The sequence below is a fragment of the Saccopteryx leptura genome, chromosome 5, assembly GCF_036850995.1.
Source record: "Saccopteryx leptura isolate mSacLep1 chromosome 5, mSacLep1_pri_phased_curated, whole genome shotgun sequence".
In the NCBI taxonomy this organism is placed as follows: Eukaryota; Metazoa; Chordata; class Mammalia; order Chiroptera; family Emballonuridae; genus Saccopteryx; species Saccopteryx leptura.
The window spans coordinates 92949678-92973653 of NC_089507.1; the positions used below are offsets into that span (position 1 = coordinate 92949678).

General features: G+C 40.5%; 1 protein-coding gene across 1 annotated transcript; it reads right to left on the reverse strand.

Moving 5' to 3' along the window:
• Positions 1-6981: 6981 nt before the first annotated feature.
• Positions 6982-23312, reverse strand: PLA2G12A (phospholipase A2 group XIIA). Its single transcript, XM_066385935.1, has 4 exons — positions 22948-23312; positions 13072-13148; positions 11937-12102; positions 6982-8008 (listed from the first exon to the last, which is right to left on the reverse strand). Exons 1-4 carry the CDS (start codon positions 23150-23152, stop codon positions 7890-7892), a joined length of 567 nt encoding a protein of 188 aa, XP_066242032.1. The 5' UTR covers positions 23153-23312; the 3' UTR covers positions 6982-7889.
• Between the last annotated feature and the right edge of the window lie 664 nt (positions 23313-23976).

Consider the following 23976-nt stretch of genomic DNA (forward strand, 5'->3'; position numbering starts at 1 on the left):
AAATTATTTTCATTACCATCTTACTCTCACTGAAACAGGATTGACCTTCTTTCGGTTTTCCCATTGCCGAGCCCCGTGCTCAGTAAGTATTTATCCATCATATGTGATTGGGGCTTTTGGCATTCACACTCAGGATTTTATCCAGCTTGAAAGAGATACCTGACCACGAGAGCCTCCTGTTCTTTTACCTAATCTTCAGTCTCCTCTGCTTGAGTCCTGAAAATACTCCCTCTATAGGAGCGGAACCCCAACTGGTTGACCTTGCACTTAGCAGGAATTGCTCAAAAATCAAAAGGATGAAGCATCAAAGAGACCCCGAAGCTAACTTGACAGAACTCCCAATAGCCAAGGTGGAATGATTTGAGCAACAAAATAAACATTACCCAGGGTATAAAAGAAATATACGTGAGTCCATATGGATATAAATAAATAAATGTGTGTGTGTGTGGGGGGGGGGGGGTCACAAATACTTGTTACAGAAGAATTCCAAGTACTACATATAGCTACACCCCCTTCCAGGAGGTGGAATATAATCTTGCCCACCCCCCACTTCTCATAGACAGGACTTGGGTACTGGCTTCCACAGAATAGAATGTGGAAAGGGAAAATAGTAACTTTACAGGGAGAAACCCAACAGACACTACCTGAACCATGTATCTAGAGTTAATATAATACAACAACCTGATAGTATTCAACTACTCATATGATTTTATGAGAAGAATCTTTCACCTCTGTGGTTTTCTTCCTAAAAACCCTAAGCCCAGTCCCATCATGAGGAAAACATCACACAAACCCAAGTTGAGGGATAGTCTGTAAAACACCTGACCAGTACTCCTCAAAACTATCAAGGTTATAAAACAAGGGAAGACCAAGGAGCCATCATAGCCCAGAGGTTAAATAGAAATGTTAACTAAATGCAATGTGGTATCCTAGACTGGATCCTGAAAAATAAAATAACATTAGTGAAAAAATTAGTATAATCCAAACCAAGTCAAATTTAATTAATAGTTATTACCAATGTTGTTTTCTTAACAATGCTTCATGGTTATGTTAAAATGTTAACATTAGGTATAGGGCCTATAGAGAAAGTCTCTATATTATCTTTGCAACTTTTTTGTAAATCTAAAATTATTCCAAGATAACAAGTTTATAAAAACTTGAACATATAAATACAGCTTGTACTGATTTTTGTATATCATTTCTGGCCATGAATTAAATATTTAAAAAGACATTCTGAGTTTGTCTTCTTGAGAGCAAATGCTGCCCAGAAAGTTCACGAATTTATTATAAGTTTCAAGATACTTGTCAAGTGTTTCAACAGTATATATTAATAAAGATTAAATGTTGATAATGGCTTACAAAACCACCTTTTTTTAAATCTGAAAAGTACAAATTAAGGTTCCAAACTTTTAAGTTGGTGCCCAGTTTACCCACTTAGGCATGAGGGATACACTTGCCTTGTCTAATAGAGGACCCATCTCTTAGCAGAATAGCTGCCACCACCTCAGCCCGGGCAGCTCTCAGAAATGACCTACACAGTAACTTCTCGCTTAGCATCATCAATAGGCTCTGTGACTCTAACCCTCTGAGTAGTACGAACGTTCATGTACGACCTCGCACTTCCTGACCATCCAGAGTATGATCAATTTATTTTTAAGATGTGTAAGGCAACATAATAAAAAAAAGGTAATTGTATGTTCTTCTTGTTTCCATAAATTGGTTATCAAACAAACATGATTTTAAGTTAGTAAAACTGTAACTGTAACTAATATCATTTTTTAAAATTTAATTATTGCATTTACATAGATTCTAGTGTCACCCCGATTGCATCCCCCCTCCCCCATATTTCCCTCAACTTCTCCCTTGCCCCCTTCCCAACGACTCCCTCCCCTCTTCCTTCAGGTTTAATTCCGTCCCTCAGTTCACATTGTTACTTGGATTCCTCAAATGAGTGAGGTCATGTGATATTTTTCTTTCTCTGCCTGGCTTATTTCACTTAACATAATAGTTTCCAGGTCCATCCATGTTGTTGCAAAAGGTAATATTTCCTTTTTCATGGCCCCATAGTATTCCATTGTGTATATGTACCACTGCTTTTTAATCCACTTGTCCACTGACAGACACTTGGGCTGTTTCCAGATCTTCGCTATTGTGAACAATGCTGTCACAAACATGGGGGTGCATTTCTTTATTTGAATCAGTGATATGGTGTTCTTGGGATATATTCCTAAACGTGGGATGGCTGGGTCAAAAGGCAGTTAATTTTTAATTTTTTGAGGAATCTCCATACTATTTTCCACAGTGGCTGCACCAGTTTGCATTACCACCAGCAGTGCAGGAGGGTTCCCCTTTCTCTACATCCTTTCCAGCACCTATCACCTATTGTGTGTTGTTTTGTTGAGCACCATTCTGACTGGTGTGAGGTGGTATCTCATTGTGGTTTTAATTTGCATTTCTCTAATGATTAGTGATGTTGAACATTTTTCCATCTGTCTATTGGCCATCTGTATGTCCTCTTTGGAGAAGTGTCTATTCATTTCCTTTGCCCATTTTTTGATTGGATTGTTTATCATCCTGGTGTTGAGTTTTACAAGTTCTTTATAAATTTTGGTTATTAACCCCTTATCAGACATATTGTCAAATATGTTCTCCCATTGTGTGGTTGTCTTTTTATTCTGTTCATATTGTTTTTAGCTGTCCAAAAGCTTTTTAGTTTGATATACTCCCATTTATTTATCCTGTCTTTTATTTCACTTGCCCATGGAGATAAATCAGCAAATATATTCCTGCAAGAGATGTCGGAGAGCTTACTGCCTATGTTTTCTTCTAAGATGCTTATGGTTTGATGACTTACATTTAAGTCTTTTATCCATTTTGAGTTTATCTTTGTGACTGGTATAAGTTGGTGGTCTAGTTTCATTTTTTTGCAGGTACCTGTCCAATTTTCCCAACACCATTTGTTAAAAAGACTGTCTTTACTCCATTGTATGCTCTTACCTCCTTTGTCAAATATCAATCGTCCATAAAGGTGTGGGTTTATTTCTGGGTTCTCTGTTCTGTTCCATTGATCTATATGCCTGTTCTTATGCCAGTACCAAGCTGTTTTGAGTACAATGGTTTTGTAGTATAACTTGATATCAGGAAGTGTGATACTTCCCACTTTATTCTTCTTTTTCAAGATTGGTGAGGCTATTCATGGTTCCATATAAATTTTTGGAATATGTGTTCTATATCTTTGAAGTATGTCATTGGTATTTTAACTGGTCTTGCATTGAATTTATAAATTACTTTGGGTAATATAGACATTTTGATGATGTTTATTCTTCCTAACCATGAGTATGGTATATGCTTCCATTTGTTTAGATATTCCTTGATTTCTTTTATCAATGTTCTGTAATTTTCCAAGTACAAGTCTTTATTTAACCTTCTTAGTTAAATTTACTCCTAGCTACTTTATTTTGTTGTTGTTGCAATAGTGAAGGGGAGTGTTTCCTTAATTTCTCTTTCTGACAGTTCATTGTAGGTATATAAAAATGCCTCTGATTTCTGTAAATTAACTTTATACCCTGCCACCTTGCTGAATTCATTTATCAGGTCTAGTAGTTTTTTGACTGAGACTTTAGGGTTTTCTATATACAGTATCATATCATCAGCAAATAATGATAGTTTTACTTCTTCTTTTCCAATCTGGATGTCTTTTATTTCTTCTTCTTGTCTGATTGCTGTGGCTAGGACTTCCAGGACTATGTTAAGAGTGGTGAAAGGAGGCACCCCTGTCTTGTTCCTGATCTTAGGGGGATTGCTTTTAATTTTTGCCCTTAATTATAGTGTTGGCTGTGGGTTTTTCATAGACGGCCTTTATCATGTTGAGGTATGTTCCCTGTATCCCCACTTTGCTGAGAGTTTTAATCATAAATCGGTGCTAAATTTTATCAAATGATTTCTCTGCATGTATTGAAGTTTTTCTCCTTCCTTTTATGTGATGAATCACATTGATTGATTTGCAAATATTATACCATCATTGCCTCCCCAGAATAAATCCCACTTGATCATGATGTATGATTTTTTTCATGTATTGCTGGATCCAGTTTGCTAATATTTTGTTGAGGATTTTAGCATCTAAATTTGTCAAGAAAATTGGCCTATAATTTTCTTTCTTTGTGTTGTCTTTGCCTGGTTTTGAAATCAGAATTATGCTCACCTCATAAAGGGAGCTTGGAAGTCTTTCTTCCTCTTGAATTTTTTGAAATAGCTTGAGAAAGATAGGAGTTAGTTCTTCTCTGAATCTTTGGTAGAATTCATTGTGAAGCCATCTGGCCCAGGGCTTTTGTTTGTTGGGAGTTTTTTGATAACTATTTTGATATCATTTGTTGTAATCGGTCTGTTTAGGTTTTCTGATTCTTCCAGATTGATTTTTGAAAGATTATATGTTTCAAGGAATTTGTCTATTTCACCTAGGTTGTTTAATTTTTTGGCATACAGTTCTTCATAGTATTTTCTTAAAATATTTTGTATTTCTGTTGTGTCATTTGTTATTTCTCCATTCTCATTTCTAATTTTATTTGAATCCTCTCTCTTTTTTTCTTGGTGAGTCCGGTTAAAGGTTCATCTATCTTGTTTACCTTTTCAGAGAACCAGCTCTTGGTTTCATTGATCCTCTATATTGTTCCTTTAGCCTCTATGTCATTTATTTCTGCTCTGATCTTTATTATTTCCTTCCTTCTATTACCTCTGGGCTTTACTTGCTGTTCTTTTTCTAGTTCTTTAAGATGCAGGATTAGGTTGTTTATTTGAGCCTTTTCTAGCTTTTTATGGAATGCCTATAATGCTATGAACTTCCCTTTCAGGACTGCTTTTGCTGTGTCCCATAAATTTTGAGTTGTTGTGTGCTCGTTATCATTTGTTTCTAAGAATTTTTTTATTTCTTCTTTGATCTCATTGTTAACCCATTCGTTATTTAATAGCATGCTATTTAGTTTCCATGGGTTTGAGTATTTTTTTTTTTATACAGGGACAGAGAGGGTCAGAGAGAGGTATTGATAGGGACAGACAGGAATGGAGAGTGACGAGAAGCATCAATTATCAGTTTTTCATTTTGACACCTTAGTTGTTCATTGATTGCTTTCTCATATGTGCCTTGACCGCGGGCCTTCAGCAGACTGAGTAACCCCTTGCTCGAGCCAGCAACCTTGGGTCCAAGCTGCTGAGCTTTTTTTGCTCAAGCCAGATGAGCTCGTGCTCAAGCTAGCAACCTCGGGGTCTCAAACCTGGGTCCTCTGCATCCCAGCCCAACGCTCTATCCACTGTGCCACTGCCTGGTCAGGCGAGAATTTTTATTTTCTGTTGTGGTTGACTTCTAGTTTCATGCCATTGTGATCAGAGAAAATTCTTGATATGATTTCAATCTTAAATTTGTTAAGACCTCTTTTGTGCCCTAACATGTGGTCTATCCTAGAGAATGTATCATGAGCACTTGAAAAGAATGTATATTCTGCTGCTTTAGGGTGAAAGGTTCTGAAGATATCTATTAAATCCAGTTGTTCTAGTGTGTCCTTTAAGTCTTCTGTTTCTTTGTTAATTTTCTTTCTTGAGGATCTATGCAGTGATGTTAGTGGGGTACTGAAATCCCCTACTATTATAGTATTGCTGTTGATTTCGCCCTTTATATCCATCAAAGTCTGCTTTATATGATATTTAGGTGCTCCTATATTAGGTGCGTAGATATTTATAATGGTTATATCTTCCTTTTGGATTGCTCCCTTTATCATTATGTAGTGACCTTCTTTATCTCTTACTATAGCCTTTGTTTTAAAGTTCTTCAGGAACCCGTATGATGTGGATGTTATTTCTCTTCATGCTGTCACTGAGCTCTCTTAGTTTCCTCAGACTTTTTGTGTCTCTTTTTGCTGCTCTGCTTCCATGCCTTCGTTTATCTTGTCCTCTAACTCGCTGATTCAATCCCCAGCTTCATCTATCCTTTTAATTCCTTCCATTGTGGTCTTCATTACTGATATTGTATTTGTCATTTCTGACTGATTATTATTTCAATGTCCTTTTTTATATTTGCCCTCTTTTTATTTAGGTACTTGTTATGTCAATCTATTGCTGTTCTAAGATCTTTGAGCATCCTAACAATCATTATTTTAAACTCTGCATCTGGTAATTTGTTTATATCTGACTCATTCAAGTCCTTTTCTGGGGATTTCTCTTTGATTCATTTGGGTTGCATTTCTCTGCCTTCCCACTCTGTGTATAAGAAGGGTGTAGCCACAAGAGTCCAATTATTGTGCCCTCTGTGTTCTCTAGATGTGGTCTGTCTGCAGGCCCGCCATCCCCTCTGCCGCTGCCTCAGTAGTTCAGGTATGGACCCTAATTTCATTATAATAAAAAAAAAAAAAAAACTCCCGGTGTCAGCGAATATGAAAAAAACTCCCTACTCAAAGGGTTAAGTGAAACTTTGTATAATGAAACCTATTTTACCCTGTGTTAATTGATATAACAGGAGTTAAGTTTTTACAGCACCTCACCAAAGATATTGAATGAAACAATGTTATCTGAGGACATGTATGTTAGAAATGTGGCATTTTTTTTCAAAACATGTTTCTTTCTTCTAAATTCTGCCTGTGATGACTTAAAAAGAACCATTTCTCTGACTTTCCAAATAGTTTAGTAACTTTGGCTACAGGTTACCCAAAAGACATATCTGTATACAGCTTAGGATTCTGGGCTTGGGAAAGTCAACAGACAGTGGTAGGCAAGGAGCAACAGAGAAACACAGCTGGACTTAAGGGGTTGAAAAGCTTTTAACACTTACTGCCATTTTCAGAGGCATCTGAGGTTATAAGATTTGCTCTTAAACATCTGTTAATAATTTTTCAGAAAAATGAGAGATTTATAAAACATAGTCCTTTGGATCTTGCTTTTCCATCCCCTTTGACCCCACAGTTAAGACTTAAAAGAAAATAAAGAAACCCCCAACAATACCAAGAACAATTTTTATTAAGGCCACTATTAGTGAAACATTAGTCTTTTAAAAATATCCCAGAATCTACTATGAAGAGCAAGCTAGGCAATAAACACCAAAACATAACAGCATATAATGCTCTGATATGTATGTTAAACAGCTTTTCATTTGTCTCATTAAATCCATCTTTTCTCCAACTTAGACAAAGATTAGAGCAAAATGACATTTGTCATATGAATGGTTCACAAAATGGGAGTGGCTGTGCTTCTGAATTGTGTTCATGTCACGTTCTAGGCACATTAAGTGATACCTACATATTCTGGTTTGGCTCCCTAAGAAATCACCAGCTAATGGTTCCAATTTGTAGGAGAAACAGACATGGAAACTTTGGCCTTATAATTAGTCATTACTAATAGAAGTGTGACTTTTTCTAAATGCTTAATGGGCTACAAAAAAACTCCACCATATTTTGTATTAATTAAAATAGAAAAGTCAGATTCTCCAGGCATAAGTGTGTATTTAAAATTTTATAGTAAACAAATACACTTCTGAGTGAAAGTCTCCCCATATTTCCAAATAAAGTAATGTTGACAGACCTTATAACAAATTTTACATTTGACCTCATTGTTTTTGTAAATATGGTTGTGAAAACGAAGTTACAGACTCTTTCTTTTGAAAAACTTCTTCCTTAACACGCACCCCTCTCCGATACCGTGACATGAGGATCTGGCACGTGAAGGCAGCAACATCCAGGAACATAACCTCTCCCATGTCTTCTTCAGTTTGAAGTTTTAATATCAAAATAAGGTCTTACAGTAATAATTTCAAAAAAATAAGGCAGTGTTATGCTGTAAAAATGTAAGTTTTTCGCCAAAAGTTGAGTTCTTTCATCCTCATCTGCTGTCCCCACCTGCGAGCAGCTTCTTTAAAGATCCATTTTCTCTTCGTAGCTACACCTACAGGCAGCTCGCTGGCTGTCCAGGTATGGTTTGCAGCCTAAATGCATAACAGTGTCAAACAAGAGCTCCACTGCTGTTTCACAAGCTGCAAAGTAAGAGAAGTGCCATTACTGTGGGGCAATCGCAAAGCTTCGCACATATTACATTACAGCATGTCAAGCACATCCTTTGTGGGCTCTCAAAGGTATGCTAGCTGAAAGTCCACCCAAACCCTCGCAAACCAGTACCAGTATGTATATCTATATATACAAATACTTTGTTTCAGCCCTTTAACATGTATCTACTTTCTGTAAGAATGCAACTGTTCAACCCACTTTTCTGTACTAGACAAATGAGTCTCTCTTAATAGCACTGATGGATCAGTTCATCACTGTTAATTTTCCTTTTATCTGAAAATACCATGGTTAGAGATGCCTAATAACACTTGTAAGTTTGCATTTCAAGGAAAGATTTTTGGGTGCAGAAAAAAATAAAGGTTAAAAACAAAAAAATCTCAAAACATTTGATTTTGGCCAATGACTTCTAAGAACTGATCACACATTACTTAAGATGCTTAAAGTAAATGGACCCAAGTCTCTTTCTTTCATCAATATCCAAATTTAGTTTAGGAGACATAGGCATCAAAGGTGTTTTTTTTCTTTGGTAGGGTTAATTTTTTTTTTAATTTCTTGATTTTGAGAGAGAGAAAGGAAGAGGGAGGGAAGGAGAAAGAGAGAGAAACATCAGTTTGTTGGTCCACTTATTTATGCATTCATTGGTTGATTCCTGTATGTGCCGACAGGTATCAAACCTACAACCCTGGCATATTGGGATGACACTCTATCCAACTGACCTACTCAGACAGGGCCAAAAGAAATTTTTAAAAATCTATATATATAAAAAAAGAATTTACTTTGAAACACCTAGGTGAGATCACCTTAATATGCTATACTTATAGAGACATATAGCAGAGTGGCTTTTTAGTTGTCCAAATACTTCCAGTTTCAAATATTCATGTCAAGAAACTTCATTACAAAATATGGACATTATCAAAGTTCTCCAAAAGATTGTGCCATTAAAGAATTCAACCAACCATAGAAATGTAAAGGCTATGATTATTAAATAAAAGACTGCAAGGAATTTGGTTCATCACTTAGCTGCCATTAGTGTGACCTCAGATCAGAACACAGAAGTTCCCCACCTGTGCCTCAGCTGTACAAGTCTACCTCAGCCAAAAGCATGCAAGGGCATCCAGAGGTTGTGAGCTCAAGTTTCACTTACAGCAAGATGTCTGCCTTGACAGTTATTAGTAGGGTTTCCGAGCCAGACCTATGAAACTATGAGGAATACTATAGTACAGTGGTACCTCGAGATACGAGCAGACCAACATACAGATTTTTGAAGATACAAGCTGCGACTTGGTCCATATTTTTGTTCAAGATCCAAGTGAAATTCCGAGATACAAGCTGGAATCAACTGGTCGTGCTTCAGCACTTTTTAATGACACTTGTTTGTTACAGTTCCATGATATTGTAAATGGCAGACAAAAGCAAACCTCTTTGGATAGATTTTTATTCAAAAGTCCTGCAAGTGAAAGTGCCGAAAGTGCAGCCAAAAAGGCAAAAACAGGTGATGATTAAATGAAAAATATGTAATGTTAAGCTTAGGTTAAGTTTAAAGTTAAGAAAGTGCATTTTTGGCCCTGGCCGGTTGGCTCAGTGGTAGAGTGTCGGCCTGGCGTGCAGAAGTCTCGGGTTTGATTCCCGGCCAGGGCACACAGGAGAAGCGCCCATCTGCTTCTCCACCCCTCCCCCTCTCCTTCCTCTCTGTCTCTCTCTTTCCCTCCCGCAGCAGAGGCTCCATTGGAGCAAAGATGGCCCCGGCGCTGGGGATGGCTCCTTGGCCTCTGCCCCAGGCGCTAGAGTGGCTCTGGTCGCGGCAGAGCGACGCCCCAGAGGGGCAGAGCATCGCCCCCTGGTGGGCAGAGCAACGCCCCGGAGGGGCAGAGCATCGCCCCCTGGTGGGCAGAGCGTTGCCCCCCGGTGGGCGCATGTGGGAGTCTGTCTGACTGTCTCTCCCCGTTTCTAGCTTCAGAAAAATACAAGAAAAAAAAAAGTGCTTTTTACAATTAAGTTTTTGTGGTTTCATTTTTTTTTTAAATTTTTTTTTTTTTTTTGTATTTTTGTGAAGCTGGAAACAGGGAGAGACAGTCAGACAGACTCCCGCATGCGCCTGACTGGGATCCACCCGGCACGCCCACCAGGGGCGACGCTCTGCCCACCAGGGGGCGATGCTCGGCCCCTCTGGGGCGTCGCTCTGCCGCGACCAGAGCTACTCTAGCACCTGGGGCAGAGGCCAAGGAGCCATCCCCAGCGCCCGGGCCATCTTTGCTCCAATGGAGCCTCGGCTGCGGGAGGGGAAGAGAGAGACAGAGAGGAAGGAGGGGGGGGTGGTGAAGCAAATGGGCGCATCTCCTATGTGTCCTGGCTGGGAATCGAACCCGGGTCCCCTGCACACCAGGCCAATGCTCTACCACTGAGCCAACCGGCCAGGGCCGTGGTTCCATTTTAAGTAAAGAAAGTACAGTTTTAGTTTTGTTTAAAGTAAAGAAAATGCAGTTTTAGTTTACATTTAGTGTTAAGAAAGTGCAGTTTTAGTTGACGTGTCTACAGTGCCTGCATCCCTTCCTCCCTCCCTCCTCCTCTGCCATTCACCTCCATTAGCCGCACTTGTCTGTCTCCAAGGTAAGAATACAGTACTAAATAACACTTTTTTCTTTTATTTCATATATTTTGTTATGCATTGGTAAAGTATACATGTGTGTTTCTTAATTAAAAACATGTCTTTTTTTTTCATAATTTGGGATGGTTTGGGGATGTTTCACAGGGCTGAAACGGATTAAATATATTTCAGTTATTTTAAATGGGAGAAATTTGTTTGATATGAGTTGACTTGACTCATGAGCTTGGTTACAGAATGAATTAAACTCATATCTCAAGGTACCACTGTAGACAGAACACAAGTCAGAAGTATGTAACTTCTTCTGAACATCTTTCCTTCCTGAAAAACTGTGTATAACAGCATTTACTTCTTTGGATTTTTGTAATCATTAATGAAAACATGTTTAAAGTATCTAGCACAGTCTGTGATACAAAGTGCTTAAAAATGTTAATTTCCTTTTGCGCCCCTACTCATTGCCCTTCCTCGTTTGTTTTCAGAATGTAGTACAAGGGGGAGGGGGCGGGCAGAGGTAGAGGAGGCTGAGGGGGGAGAAGTGTGATGGCAGGAGACGCCTCGGGGTGGTGAGCACACAACACAGTGTACAGGGGATGGCCACAGAATTGGGCACTTGAAACCTGTATGGTTTTGTTAACCAGTAGCATCCAAATAAATTCAATTAAAAAAGAAAGAGAGGAAAAAAATGTGGCACATTCTTAGGCTTGACAGTCAAAAAATCTGGTAAGTGATAGTAACTGTATGTCCACAAATATCTCATTTTACTCTTAGAGCTCCCTGAACGGGTGCTATCATTCTCTTTTATAACTGAGGTAATGAAGAATAAGGCACATTTCCCCTTCACTGATTTCTGCCTTGTATCCCTCCACTGTAATCATCATTACCGTGAGCATGACTATATGCTGAGTTCTGAGTCCTCCTAGCAAATCACTGAACCTGGGGGTGCTCTGGCGGATCCTCCTGACACCAGTACACAGAAAGAGACAATTAAGACTTAAATCTTCTATAACTTCCTACTCTAAATCCAACGTGCTCCACTCTTCATTCACTGGATCCAGAATTTCCAAGATTTTTCATGAAGTCTTCTCTGCCTCACACACTTTCCTCCCAAGGATTACCCTTTTTGCTTTTATGAGTCATTTCAGATTACAAAATCAACGAGTCCTGATCTCAGAAAACTGAAGGGGCTCTGTTACAATAGAGTGAAAGATCCACTGGTAAATCCTGTACTGAAACATAGCACATTCAATAAAACTTGACAAACTGCACTCATCCCTATCCCACCAGACCGTCCTCACCCTGAATGTGGTGAGCTAGTCCTAGTGTTCTCTGCACCTCTCGGCAGATCTTGGAGAGGCAGGACTGGAATTCCTCATCACAGTCATTCTTGCTTTTGCCACAGGTCTCATAGCACCTGTCATGGTGGTTGCAGCACTTTGTCAGGGAAGGTATGCCAACATTAAGCTGAAAGAGGCATTAGGATGGATTATTGCTGATGAAATTCAAAACTCCTCTGCTGAAGTTCTGCATTCAAATATCCATGAGAAATCAATGACAATGACTGCTAAAATCCATTTCTGCCTACAAATGTTTTCCATCTTATCTGTTTCTCCATAACCCCCATCACATTTGTCCACATTACTCTAATCTCCCTCTCAGCCATTCCCTGAAAGCCCTCTCTTTGGTAATGTCAGAATATTCAGTTACCTGCTGGTAACTTCCAATTTCCCAAAGCACAAAAGATAGTTTTAAAAACAGAAAGGTAAGGCTAAGAGCATTTAAAGAGTCCTCCAGGGGCTAGGCAAGTATGGCTTTCGGATATTCTCAAGTATTTTGGATCTCCCCCGCCTTCCAAATAAAATGTACTTTATATGCAATTTCACTGAAATTTTTTAAGCTCCTATAATTCAAATTTTGTTGGTTGATTTGAGGTTTAATCTTTAAATTTCATCCAATCCCTAAAGATACTGTTCCTTCAAACCTATCATTTAACTTTATATGCAAAACCCTTATGTCTAGGAATCACTCTCATAAATATTTTTCTCCCACAATATTTGGCTCAGATCCAGCTTCTCTACCACAAACACACGCTATCCCACATAGCCTGGTTCTAATATAGAAAATAGGCCCAATCTATACCTTCTCGTCCTAGGTAGAATTACACATTTCTGTATTAAACCATATTTGTGACATGAGAAAATATCATTTAAATGGTATTAACACCTATAAGAATAAAATATAAAACATCCCTTTTACATTTAGTTTTATTAAGACTTACTGTATTTTTTAGCTATAAAATAACAACAAACCTGATCACTACTACAACAAGCCAAATTATCTGTGAACCTGAGACCACACTGACAGTCCTGTATTATGAAGAGTCTTAGATAGTCTAACAATCACAAAACTTATCAAATAAAAAATAATATTTACATGAACACCAAATAGTGGAGAGCCACATCCATCCGGCGGGGAGGGTTTATAACCATAACGTGGGAAAGGCTTAGATCCTATAAAATATAAATGGTATCATAATTAATTTTCAAATGATAGAAAATATATATGCAAAGAAGTCTACAATGTGCTAGACTAGCCTTGGAAATAGTCACTATTTGGATGCTGACAGAGTTGTTATGTCTTTGTTAGGATAAGCACTGAGATTGCTAATTTGTAGTGTGGGAAGCAGTATTTGTAGGTCTGAGCACACGTGCATGCATGTGTGTATGTGTCCCTGAGACCATGTGTCTGTGCACCTATAAAAAAAAGAACGCTATTTGTCTAAGTATTTTTATTTCTCCTGCAGTGAAATATGTACAGATGTGTACATATATACATTTGTGGTGGCTTATAAAACAGAATTATATTTATAAACCTATACCATACAGAACATACAAAAGCTTCTACTGGACTTCCGGAGATTTCAGAGGTTATATGCCAGGTTGGGTCCATATGTATGAAAGAAATCCAGCCTATTTTCCTGTGATTCTAACACTTAAGTTTTTAGGTTAAAACCTATAGGGCAAGAACTGTATCTCCTATCCTTCAGCCAGTGCTCCACTGCACTCTTCTCAATAACCATTAACTAACCTGTTACTAAGCAAGAGCCTAAAGCTAAGGCAAGGAAAACACGGTCATCTAATGATTATTTAATTACAATAGTCCCCCTTACCCATGGAGCCCCAGTGGATGCCTGAAGCCAGAGACAATACTGAGTCTCTCTCTCTCTCTCTCTTTCTCTCTCTCTCTCTCTCTCTCTCTCTCTCTCTCTCTCTCTCTCACACACACACACACACACACACACACACACACACACACACACACACACACTGTGTCCGTAAAGTCATGGTGCACTTTTGACCAGTCACAGGAAAGCAACAAAAGACGATAGAAAAGTGAAATTTGCACCAAATAAAAGGAATACTCTCCCAGTTTTATACCTATTCAGTGCAGTTCTATGTGGGCTCACGCACAGATTTTTTTTAGGGCTCCTTAGGTAGCTATCCCGTATAGCCTCTACAGACCCATCACTGATGGCCTACCAGAACGGGGTTTCTCCATCAAACTGCCGGTTTCCTTCAACTGCTTATCCCACTGAGTAATGTTATTGCTATGTGGTGGCGCTTTGTTATAAACGTGCTGATATTCACTTTGGTCACGGATTTGAATTTAGTGCGCCACAGAACACACTGAACTTTCCTCTGTACCATCCGCATCTCGACTGGCATGGCCGTGGGCTGCTCCGCTGTATACACGGTGGTGTTACGCCATCATCTACGCATGCTCACATGCTGCCACATCATCCTACAGAAACTGGGAGGGTTTTCCTTTTATTTGGTGCAGATTTCACATTTCTATCGTCTTTTGTTGCTTTCCTGTGACCGGTCAAAATTGCACCATGAGTTTACAGACACACTGTATAATCTCCATGTTTTTCAACTGCTAGTCTACAGACTGGTACCAGTCCACCAGAAATTTCATGCTGGTTTTTTTTTTTAATTTCTATATACATAGACCTATGATAAAATTTAATTTATATATTATATACAGGAAGAGGTTAACAATAACTAATAAAATAGAACAATTATAACAATATCCTGTAATAAAAGTTATGTGAAGAGGTTTCTCAAAATTTCTTACTATGCCTTCCTCACCCTTCTTCCTGTGATGACATGAGATGATACAATGCCTATGTGATAAGGTGAAGTGAAGTATTCAAAATGGTGTGCAATTTAAAACATGAATTGTTTATTTCTGGAATTTTCCACTTATTATTTCAGACAGCGGTTGACTGAAGGCAACTGAAACTACCGAAAGCGGAACTGCGGATAAAGGGGTCTACTCTACCTTAATATAAGACCTTTGTACCATTACAAGACCTTACAGGACTACACATTCTAGCCCAGACTCTAGCCAATCATTTCAAATATACTCCTTTGCCAGCAAAGGCAAAAGGTTGGGAATAAACTTGGTGAACTATATTACTCCAGTTAAACTCTCCCTAACAGCACCAATGGGTTCAGTAAAAGTGAAAAATGACATTGTCATCAATCTTAATGTTGGAAATGTTGAAAGGTACTTCAGATATATCTCTCTTCATGTAATATAGAAATTCGACAAACCAAATAATCATCTACTTTTTCCTTGAATGTTTCCCACAATCCTCCTACAGTATCAAGGAACAGCCGATTCCATTGCGGAATGGCACTAACTGTTCAGTTCTGTTTCCTTGTAAATTCTACCTGTAAGCAATCCTCTGCTCCGTAGGGCACACAAAACAAGCCAATTCCCTATTTTACATGCTTTTAAATAGTTGGGAGTTACCATTTATCCTTACTTCTAAAAATAAAATATCTCCAGTTATTCTAAATATCACCCAACAGTTGTATACCTTAGAGAAACACAGAGTGTTTCATCAACTTTCATTCAACTAACATTTATTACTAAGAGACATAAAGGGAAGTTTACTTTCCAAAATAAAGTGTGTGTGTGTGGGGGAGGGAGCAACCCTTCTGTCATCAGCCATCAAAGGAAGTGACCCATTCAAAGTAATGACCTAAAATTGGTTTAAGTGTGTTGCTAAGACTCTCATAACCAACTGAGATGACCAAGTAGAGCCTCAAGAAGGGTACAGCCTCAACAGAAAGCTGTAGCCTGCTCCACTGAGTCTGAGGAACAGCGTGCACAAAGGGAATTGTTATGATAGATCTTATTGAAGTGCGGGTCACATCAGAAGTTGGTCTTGTTTGTCCAGCACTGTCCAAGATGGAGAGTTGTTTCTGGGCCCTTGGAGGAGGAACGTAGATGCCTAAGGTGGTCACAGACGAGTGAGTCATAGTGATCTTTCAACTTCTCTTTTCAGTCCTTCACTCTTAAGAAAACCGTTTATGTATTATATGGCTTTCCACTTAAAAGGACCTACAGACAAGGATATACTAACCACGTGGATGTCTAATGGGTACCTCAAACTTAAGATGTACCGCCTAACATTCACCCCCCAAACGTGCTGCATTCACACTTCCCTCTTCTCAAGTAACAGCAACCCCACCCTTGAAGTGCTCAGAGAAAAAAACCTTAGGCACCTTTGACTCATGTTCTTATATCCCACATCCCATCCAACAGCATTAGACCCTCCCTTCAAAATACTCAGAATCTAACCACTTCTCTCCACGTCACTGCTACCATCCTGCTCCAAGCCACCCTGGATTATTGCCATGACCTCCTAACGAGTCTCCCTACTTTCGCTTCCCCACCCCATCCCACCACCAGCTATAGTCCAATGACCCTGAGTGATTCTATTCAAATATGTCAGATGGAGTTTTTCCTCTGCCACTAATGGCTTCTCATCATATTCAGAATAAAAGCCAAAGTCCTTTCAATGTCTCTAAGCCCTTTATAAATCTGCCTCCCATACACTGACTTCTGTCCTCATCTCCTTACTATTCTCTCTCCTCTTCCTTTATTCCTCACTCCGTTCATCATATCCGACCCCTGCTGTTCCACAGGTATTCCAGATGCCACAGTGCCGTTGAGCCTGCTGTTCTTCCATGTTTGTGTTCTTCCTCCTTATATCTAGTTACTTCCTCACCTTCCCAGCAACGCCTTCTCTGACCAGATCACTGAGGCACATTATTACATCCTAACATACTGTATCACAAGCCTACTTATTTTGTTTATTATCTGTCTCCACATACTAAAATATAAATTTCTTGAGGGCGGGAATTTTTGTCTGTTTTGTACTCCCAATATCGAGAACAGTGCCTGGCACACAGTTAATGAATGAATCCATAAATGAATGAATGAATGAGCAAAAAGACTTGGAAGGCTCATCCCCGTGGCAGTTATAATACTCATTATAACCATGAACTGGCACTACTGTCCATCCTTCAGTCGCGTTGAGTTTGGTGAGCATTTATCAGCCTCCAGAGTCTGATCACGTCTAGTTTGTCACATCTCTTTAAAATGACAGACTGAACACATTAGGTATGGACCTATTTTGAGTCGGATAAGGTACCTGTATTAATACAGCCTAGGTCAGTTAGCATATATTCCAGCTGTGTCTCAATTGTAAGATACAGTAGGAAAAAACCTTTGAATGAGAATTAAATGAAGTCAGGTAAAGGGGGTGGGGAGGAAGAACATGTTCACTATAGGAGAACAAAGCAAACAAGATAGTGCAGAGAAAATTGCCGGCAAAGATGAGAATGGAGGGACAAACACAGAGGAGGTGGTTGCCTCAAACTGGGTGAGTGCTTAGAACTGCCCTAAGGAGGGAAGTTGAGAAAACAGAATAAAGAAACAAGTTCATGTAAAGGTGATTACCAGATATTAACACCATGACATAAATGCTGGTAAATTGGCTCCCCAGTATAAGTAGCAAAAGGGACATGTGTTTGGTTTTTGTTTTTTTTTCAAAGGAACCTGCTAATGCCATTTCCTCAGAGAGGCTTTCTCTGCTCACTCCACCTAAGATAGTGCCCCTTCCCTTCCACCTCGTTCCACACACCTTGGTTGGTTTCATTCTTCTTTCTAACATTTACCAATCATATTAACATAATTAGTCAATTTCTATGAGAACAGGACTTGTTTACTCACATAGAAAATACACAGAGTGGGCAACCAAGAATTCACTGGGTGAAAGGGTGAGAAACACTCCTTGCCGAAATGACAATATTCTTTACGCACAGCAAAAGCAAACAAACAAGTCCCTCCACCCCCTGAACACTGGGAAGAAATTAGTTTCCTGAAATATTTTAAAGTGTTCTGATGTCTTCAATTCACTTTTAAATTAATTATTTCTGAACCAAACAAGTTATATAGAAAGTTGTTTATTAAAGATTGAGTTGATACAGATTTCAAAAATTACAAATGTATTAATATCATTTAAAATGTTGTTATAAGTGATGTTATGAGCTGCTAAACATTAAAAAAAAGTTAGGGCCCTGGCCGGTTGGCTCAGCGGTAGAGCGTCGGCCTGGCGTGCGGGGGACCTGGGTTCAATTCCCAGCCAGGGCACATAGGAGAAGCGCCCATTTGCTTCTCCACCCCCCCCCCCCCCATCCTCTCTGTCTCTCTCTTCCCCTCCCGTAGCCAAGGCTCCACTGGAGCAAAGATGGCCCGGGTGCTGGGGATGGCTCCTTGGCCCCTGCCCCAGGCGCTAGAGTGGCTCTGGTTGCGGCAGAGCTACGCCCCGGAGGGGCAGAGCATCGCCCCCTGGTGGGCAGAGCATCGCCCCTGGTGGGCGTGCCGGGTGGATCCTGGTCGGGCGCATGCGGGAGTCTGTCTGACTGTCTCTCCCCGTTTCCAGCTTAATAAAAAAAAATACAAAAAAAAAAAAAAAGTTAGCATTTCTACTGGTGGCAGTTTTTACAAAGTGCTATCTATGTGAGCTGAGCTATGTATCCCCACCCACACATACCTTGTTGAAGCTCTGACCCCACCAATGTATTTGGTGATGGGCTTTTGGAAGGTAATTAGGTTGGAGGTTATGAGAGTGAGGCCCTCCTGATGGGTGGGATTAGTGCCCTTGCGAGAAGAGACACACCAGAGAACTGGCTCTAGCTCCCACCCTCCCAACCCTCACAGCAAGAAGGCAGCTGTTGGCAGGTCAGAAACATACATCACTGATGGCCAAATCTTACTCATAGATTTTTCCAGCCTCCAGAACTCAAGAAAGAAATTCCTATCGTTAAAGTCGCCCTGTCCATGATACTTTGTATGGCAGCCTGGGAAGACCAATACACACCGCAAGCAGAAACCCAGGCCCAGAGGAAACATCAGTCAAACCAAAGCCATTTGTACTGAGGCCACTGTCCCCCAAAATTTATAAGCAGATACAGAAAGCTGAGGAAAAAAATCATATAAGAATAATTTAAAAAACAAAACACAGCCACTGTGCACACTATATAGAAATATTATTCATTGATTTCACTTTTTGACTTAAGCAACTGCTCCTCTCTTGATGGTTTATATTTAACCACCCGAATGGAGAGCTGAAATCTAAAGATTTTCCTGGACTGAGACAACAATAGTTCTTTTCTACAAATTTTTCTTAATTTGATGAAAATATTTCCAAATAGACCAATTTCTTTCCCATGAAAGGCACTGCAGCAGACGAGAAGCTTAAGGGGAAGGCTATTAGGTCACACAAAGATCTTACTACCATGTTTTATAGAGAACACAGTGTAAAATCCCAACCTGCTGCCCTGGCCAGAGAGCTCTGTTGGTTGGAGCATCGACCCGAAGCACAGAGTTGCCAGTTTGGTCCACAGTCAAGGTACATATAAGAACAGACGGATATTCCTGCCTCTCTCTCTCTCTCCTTTTCTCTCTCACTAATAAAAAAAGAAATCCCAACCTGTTTTCTCAAACACTCGAGATTTTAAATCCATGATTATTAACCTCCATAGGGCTTTTTATTACTTTATTTTTCTAGTCCATTGACTTCCTATTTTCCTTATATCTCTAACACTTTCATTCCCATCTTCTCTCCCTCTCAGCGGATGACCTCGATATCTATTTCACTGGGAAAACCAAAGCAATCAGAAGAGAGCTTGAGCATCTACCCACCTAACCGGCATTTGTGCCCATATCCTCTATCTCTCTTTCTAGGAACAGGAATATGCTTCCTGCGCTCGTGGTCAATCTCTCTACTTACAAACTAGAGCCTAAGGACATGACTCCAATAATTGTCCTTCCTTTCTCTTTCATCATTTATTTTTTACTCTCTACTGAATCATTCTTGAAAGTAAACAAATATGTTATTATATATTTTCATTAATGACCCCCAAATTGTTTCTTTCCATGGTCTTCTCCATCTTGCTTAATGGCAATTGCATCCTTCCCAGTCAGGCTGCAACCTCTGGAATCATTTGGACTGTACTCACATCCTCCTTCTAAGCCACTGGCATATCCTTTCAGCTCTTCCTTCAAAATCTCTCCAAAATTCAACCATTTCTCACCACCTTTATTGCTACCAACCTGGACAGACCAAGACCGTCTTCTGTCTGAATTCCTGCTCCTGTCACGCTGCCTCAATTCTTGCTCCCCTACTTCCCTTGCCCCTACCAATTCCCAGCACAACAGCCAAAGGGATCCTATTAAATATAAATCGCTAAATAAATTAACAATTTAGTCATAATTCTAAAAACATGGTACAAAACAATTTTACTTTAAATTTTTAAAGGAATTTGGAAACTTCTCTTCAAATCTTTTCTGCTATCCAGGTGAAAAAAAAATAGCAACCATCACATTTGTCCTCTAAATAACATTAGCTCACTTTCTTTTTTTAATTTTTTAATTTTAATTTTTTTTATTTATTCATTTTTAGAGAGGAGAGAGACAGAGAGAAAGAGAGAGAGAGAGAGAGAGAGAGAGAGAGAGAGAGGAGAGAGAGAGAGAGAAGGGGGAGGAGCTGGAAGCATCAACTCCCATATGTGCCTTGACCAAGCAAGCCCAGGATTTTGAACCGGCGACCTCAGCATTTCCAGGTTGACGCTTTATCCACTGCGCCACCACAGGTCAGGCCCGTTAGCTCACTTTCAATAAAGCCTAGAGAGGATGACCAGAAGGGAGCAAGTCTCCAGTATTCCAGTCCTTTCTGTAAAGCAAGGACAACTGCAACAACTGTGCCCTTTAATCTGACTACCCCTCCCTACCATTCTCTTTTTTTTCTAAGCTTTCTTGACTTCTTTATCGTAACTATTGAACACTTTTTAATACCATGCTCCTATAGCTTTGGGATTTGTGATTCTATTTGGTTCTGATTTGGTTACTTGCATTCCAAAATACAGGAAAAGTTGAAATAGTGTTCCAGGGAGACCTCTTCAAGGAACAGCAATTAAAAGAACAATTTTCATTAGGTTGGAACTATCAATGTGGAAACTTAGCACCACAGTCCTATGCACAGAGGACTCACTAAGACACAAAAGGATTTTCACTGAAGCATACCACTTCTTAAACCATCATGTTCATTTGTGTTTTTATGCTGGAGACATTATTCTAAACTCCAAATGGTAAACTGAGATAGGCTTGTGGAAGGATAAAAAAAGATTTAGTAAACGGAAAGATTAAAATAATTTTTTTAATAGGAATAATATTCATTCAACTTCAGAGCTATTTTAAATACATATAAACTCTGGAACTGTTGACTCATACATAGTAAGTTTATAAAGACCAATCCTTCCAAGTTTTCCTATCTCTGTAAACGGCAACTAAATCCTTCCTGTTGCACAGGCCAAAACTTCAGAGTCATCCTTCACTGGCCTTTCTCCTCCAGTCCTCCCCGTCTCCTGTTCCTCTGACTGAGCGTTCCTTCCACAGATTATCACCCTCTCCATTTTCCAATTTCTTCTCAAGTATCTTATCAGTGAGGATTTCCCTGAACAACCAATTTATAGAGGTAAACTCCCTCCCAACACCACCACTCTTGTTTTGTTTGTTTCTGAAGCACTTCAGACCTACATACACTGCATATTTGCCTTAACTTTACTTGTTCATTGTTTATTAACTGTCTCTTCCCACCAGAATGTAAGCTGCACGGACAGATTTTGTTTGTTTTGTTCAATGCAGAATCGCCTAAGGGTGAACACCTAACACACAACAGGTCCTCAAATATTTGTATAGTTATGGGCATGACTAAGTAAAACCTTGACATCTAACTGAGAAAATGTAACCATTTAATCTTCACATTATTCACTTACTCCTATAAGGACAAAAGCATCTTTCCTGATGGCAAACTGGTGGTAACATTTAGGCATAAATTTAGGAAGGAATAAAACATTTACAACTTCATAGCATATGAGATATAGCTTATTCTTTAACAACATTAACATAAAACTAGAAAATTTTGAGAATTTCAGGCAGCAGGTGGCATCAGAGTTTTGCATGACATAGGTTCCTTTTTAAATTCACCTACATAAAATCTGGTCTCATCATTAAAGTCAGTGAGCTCCCTATTTTTTTTTTTTTTTTTTTGAACTGCCAAGCATAAACTAGGTCCAAACTTTGTCCACTCTTACTGGAAACATGATCTCCCAAATATTATCTTCGCATTATGAATTTCCAAAGAGAAGCCCAATTACTTTATCTGAACTATTACAAGAAATATCTCTACCTGAAATAGTGAGTTTATTATTATCAACATTGCTACCAAATAATTTCTCAGATTCAAACATAAAGTTGAAAAATCTGAAAATGTAAATCAAAACAATTATATTAATATTAACCAACAATGAAGATGAGGTGTCACGATATCCAAGGAAAGAAAATTACTGTCAAGTCTTGACAGACTAACTTTCTAGAAGAGCTACTGAAAATGCTTCTCAACAATAAAGTATACCAAAAGTCTGTATACAGTTCGCAATTTATTTTCTGTAGCTTTGCAGAAAAACAATTAAATCCAATACTTAAGACAGTTAAACCATCATGATTTCAATATTCTCAGTATGTTTTGTATGTTCAACTGACTTATTTAAGGCACTAAAACAGAGCTAAAAATCTGTGTGTTCCACTCCATTTCCATGATGCGCACGTCACTAAATTCTTAGGGAACTTTGTGCAACTGCAAACAAGATAGAAGCAATGAAAACTGAGCGGAGAGTACACACGCAGGCGATCTCTCACGTTCTAACAATAGAGATGCGACTTGTATCCGGGTGGCTCAATGACAAGAACGGCAAGATTCTAGCAGTGGTTAGGTGTTCCCACGGTCAAAGGACAGCGTCAAGGTCTGGCTCGTATCTCACACTCCATGCCCTCCGCCCCCCAGCAGCACTGGCAGCGCGGGTCCCGCGGAGCGGGGTTCCCTCTCACCGTCACTACACTTATACTGGCAGAGCCCATCCACGCCTCCCAGGAGGTCCAAGGCGGCGTTCAGGTACACGTCGATCTTGTGGACGCCGTTCCGGATGGTCTTCAGGGTGGCACTCCAGTCGGTGGGCTGGGCCTCTTCCTGGCACCGGAACGCGGCGGGCAGGGCGAGAAGGAGAGCGAGCGCGGGCCACGGGAGCAAGGCCATCCGCGCAACGCGCAGCTGCGTCGGGACCCACCGGTCCTCGGAGCCCCGCTGCGTCCGAGAGCCCCAGAGGCGCCCTAGACAGCGGCTCGAGCACCGCGCTCCACGTCCGAGGCCAGTTCCAAGCCCACGCCTCCTTCCCGGCTGGGAGGCGGGCCCTCGCTGCGTCCCTGCGCTCCCGCGGGGGGCGGGGCTCCCGTGCGCCTGCGCCTGCGCCCCAGCCAGGGGCGTCTGGGCGTCCTGGGAGCTGCGAGCTCGGAACCTAGCGGAGTCGGCGGCGGCGGCGATGCAGGCTCCGCCTCCGCGTGGTAGTGGGGCACGTCCGGGAGGCTCTACGCCGTAGCTCCCGTTGGTACTGCATGAGAGGGTCATAGGAACTAAACACTCACGCGGGACACCCTCTCCCCTACCCCGGAGGCTGGTTAAGTGAGTCCTCGGAGGCAATGGGCATTGGTATTTTTAAAAAGCTCCCCAGGTTGTAGAGTGCGGCCGGTGGAGAGCCCCCGTGAGCTAATCTGACCTGCTGGGTAGGATTCAGCCCAACCACCCCGAGTATCGGGTTCATCTGGGTGTGGGCGATGTTGGAGAACTGAGCCACCCTGACCCCTTTTAGAGATCACTGCGAGGAGTCCAACTGAATTTCGGATTTAAAAATGTGATTGTGCGCGGGGGACGTAGGGGGAGTCGGGATCTCAGGAGTGTCCTCCCAAGGGCCTGGCCAGCTGGTCCGGCGGCGGCGGCGGCGGCGGCGGCGGTGGTGGGGGGAGGGGGTCCTGCTGCCTGGCCCTAAAGGTGTCACCAAGGCGGAGGCGATGCCTGACTCAGGA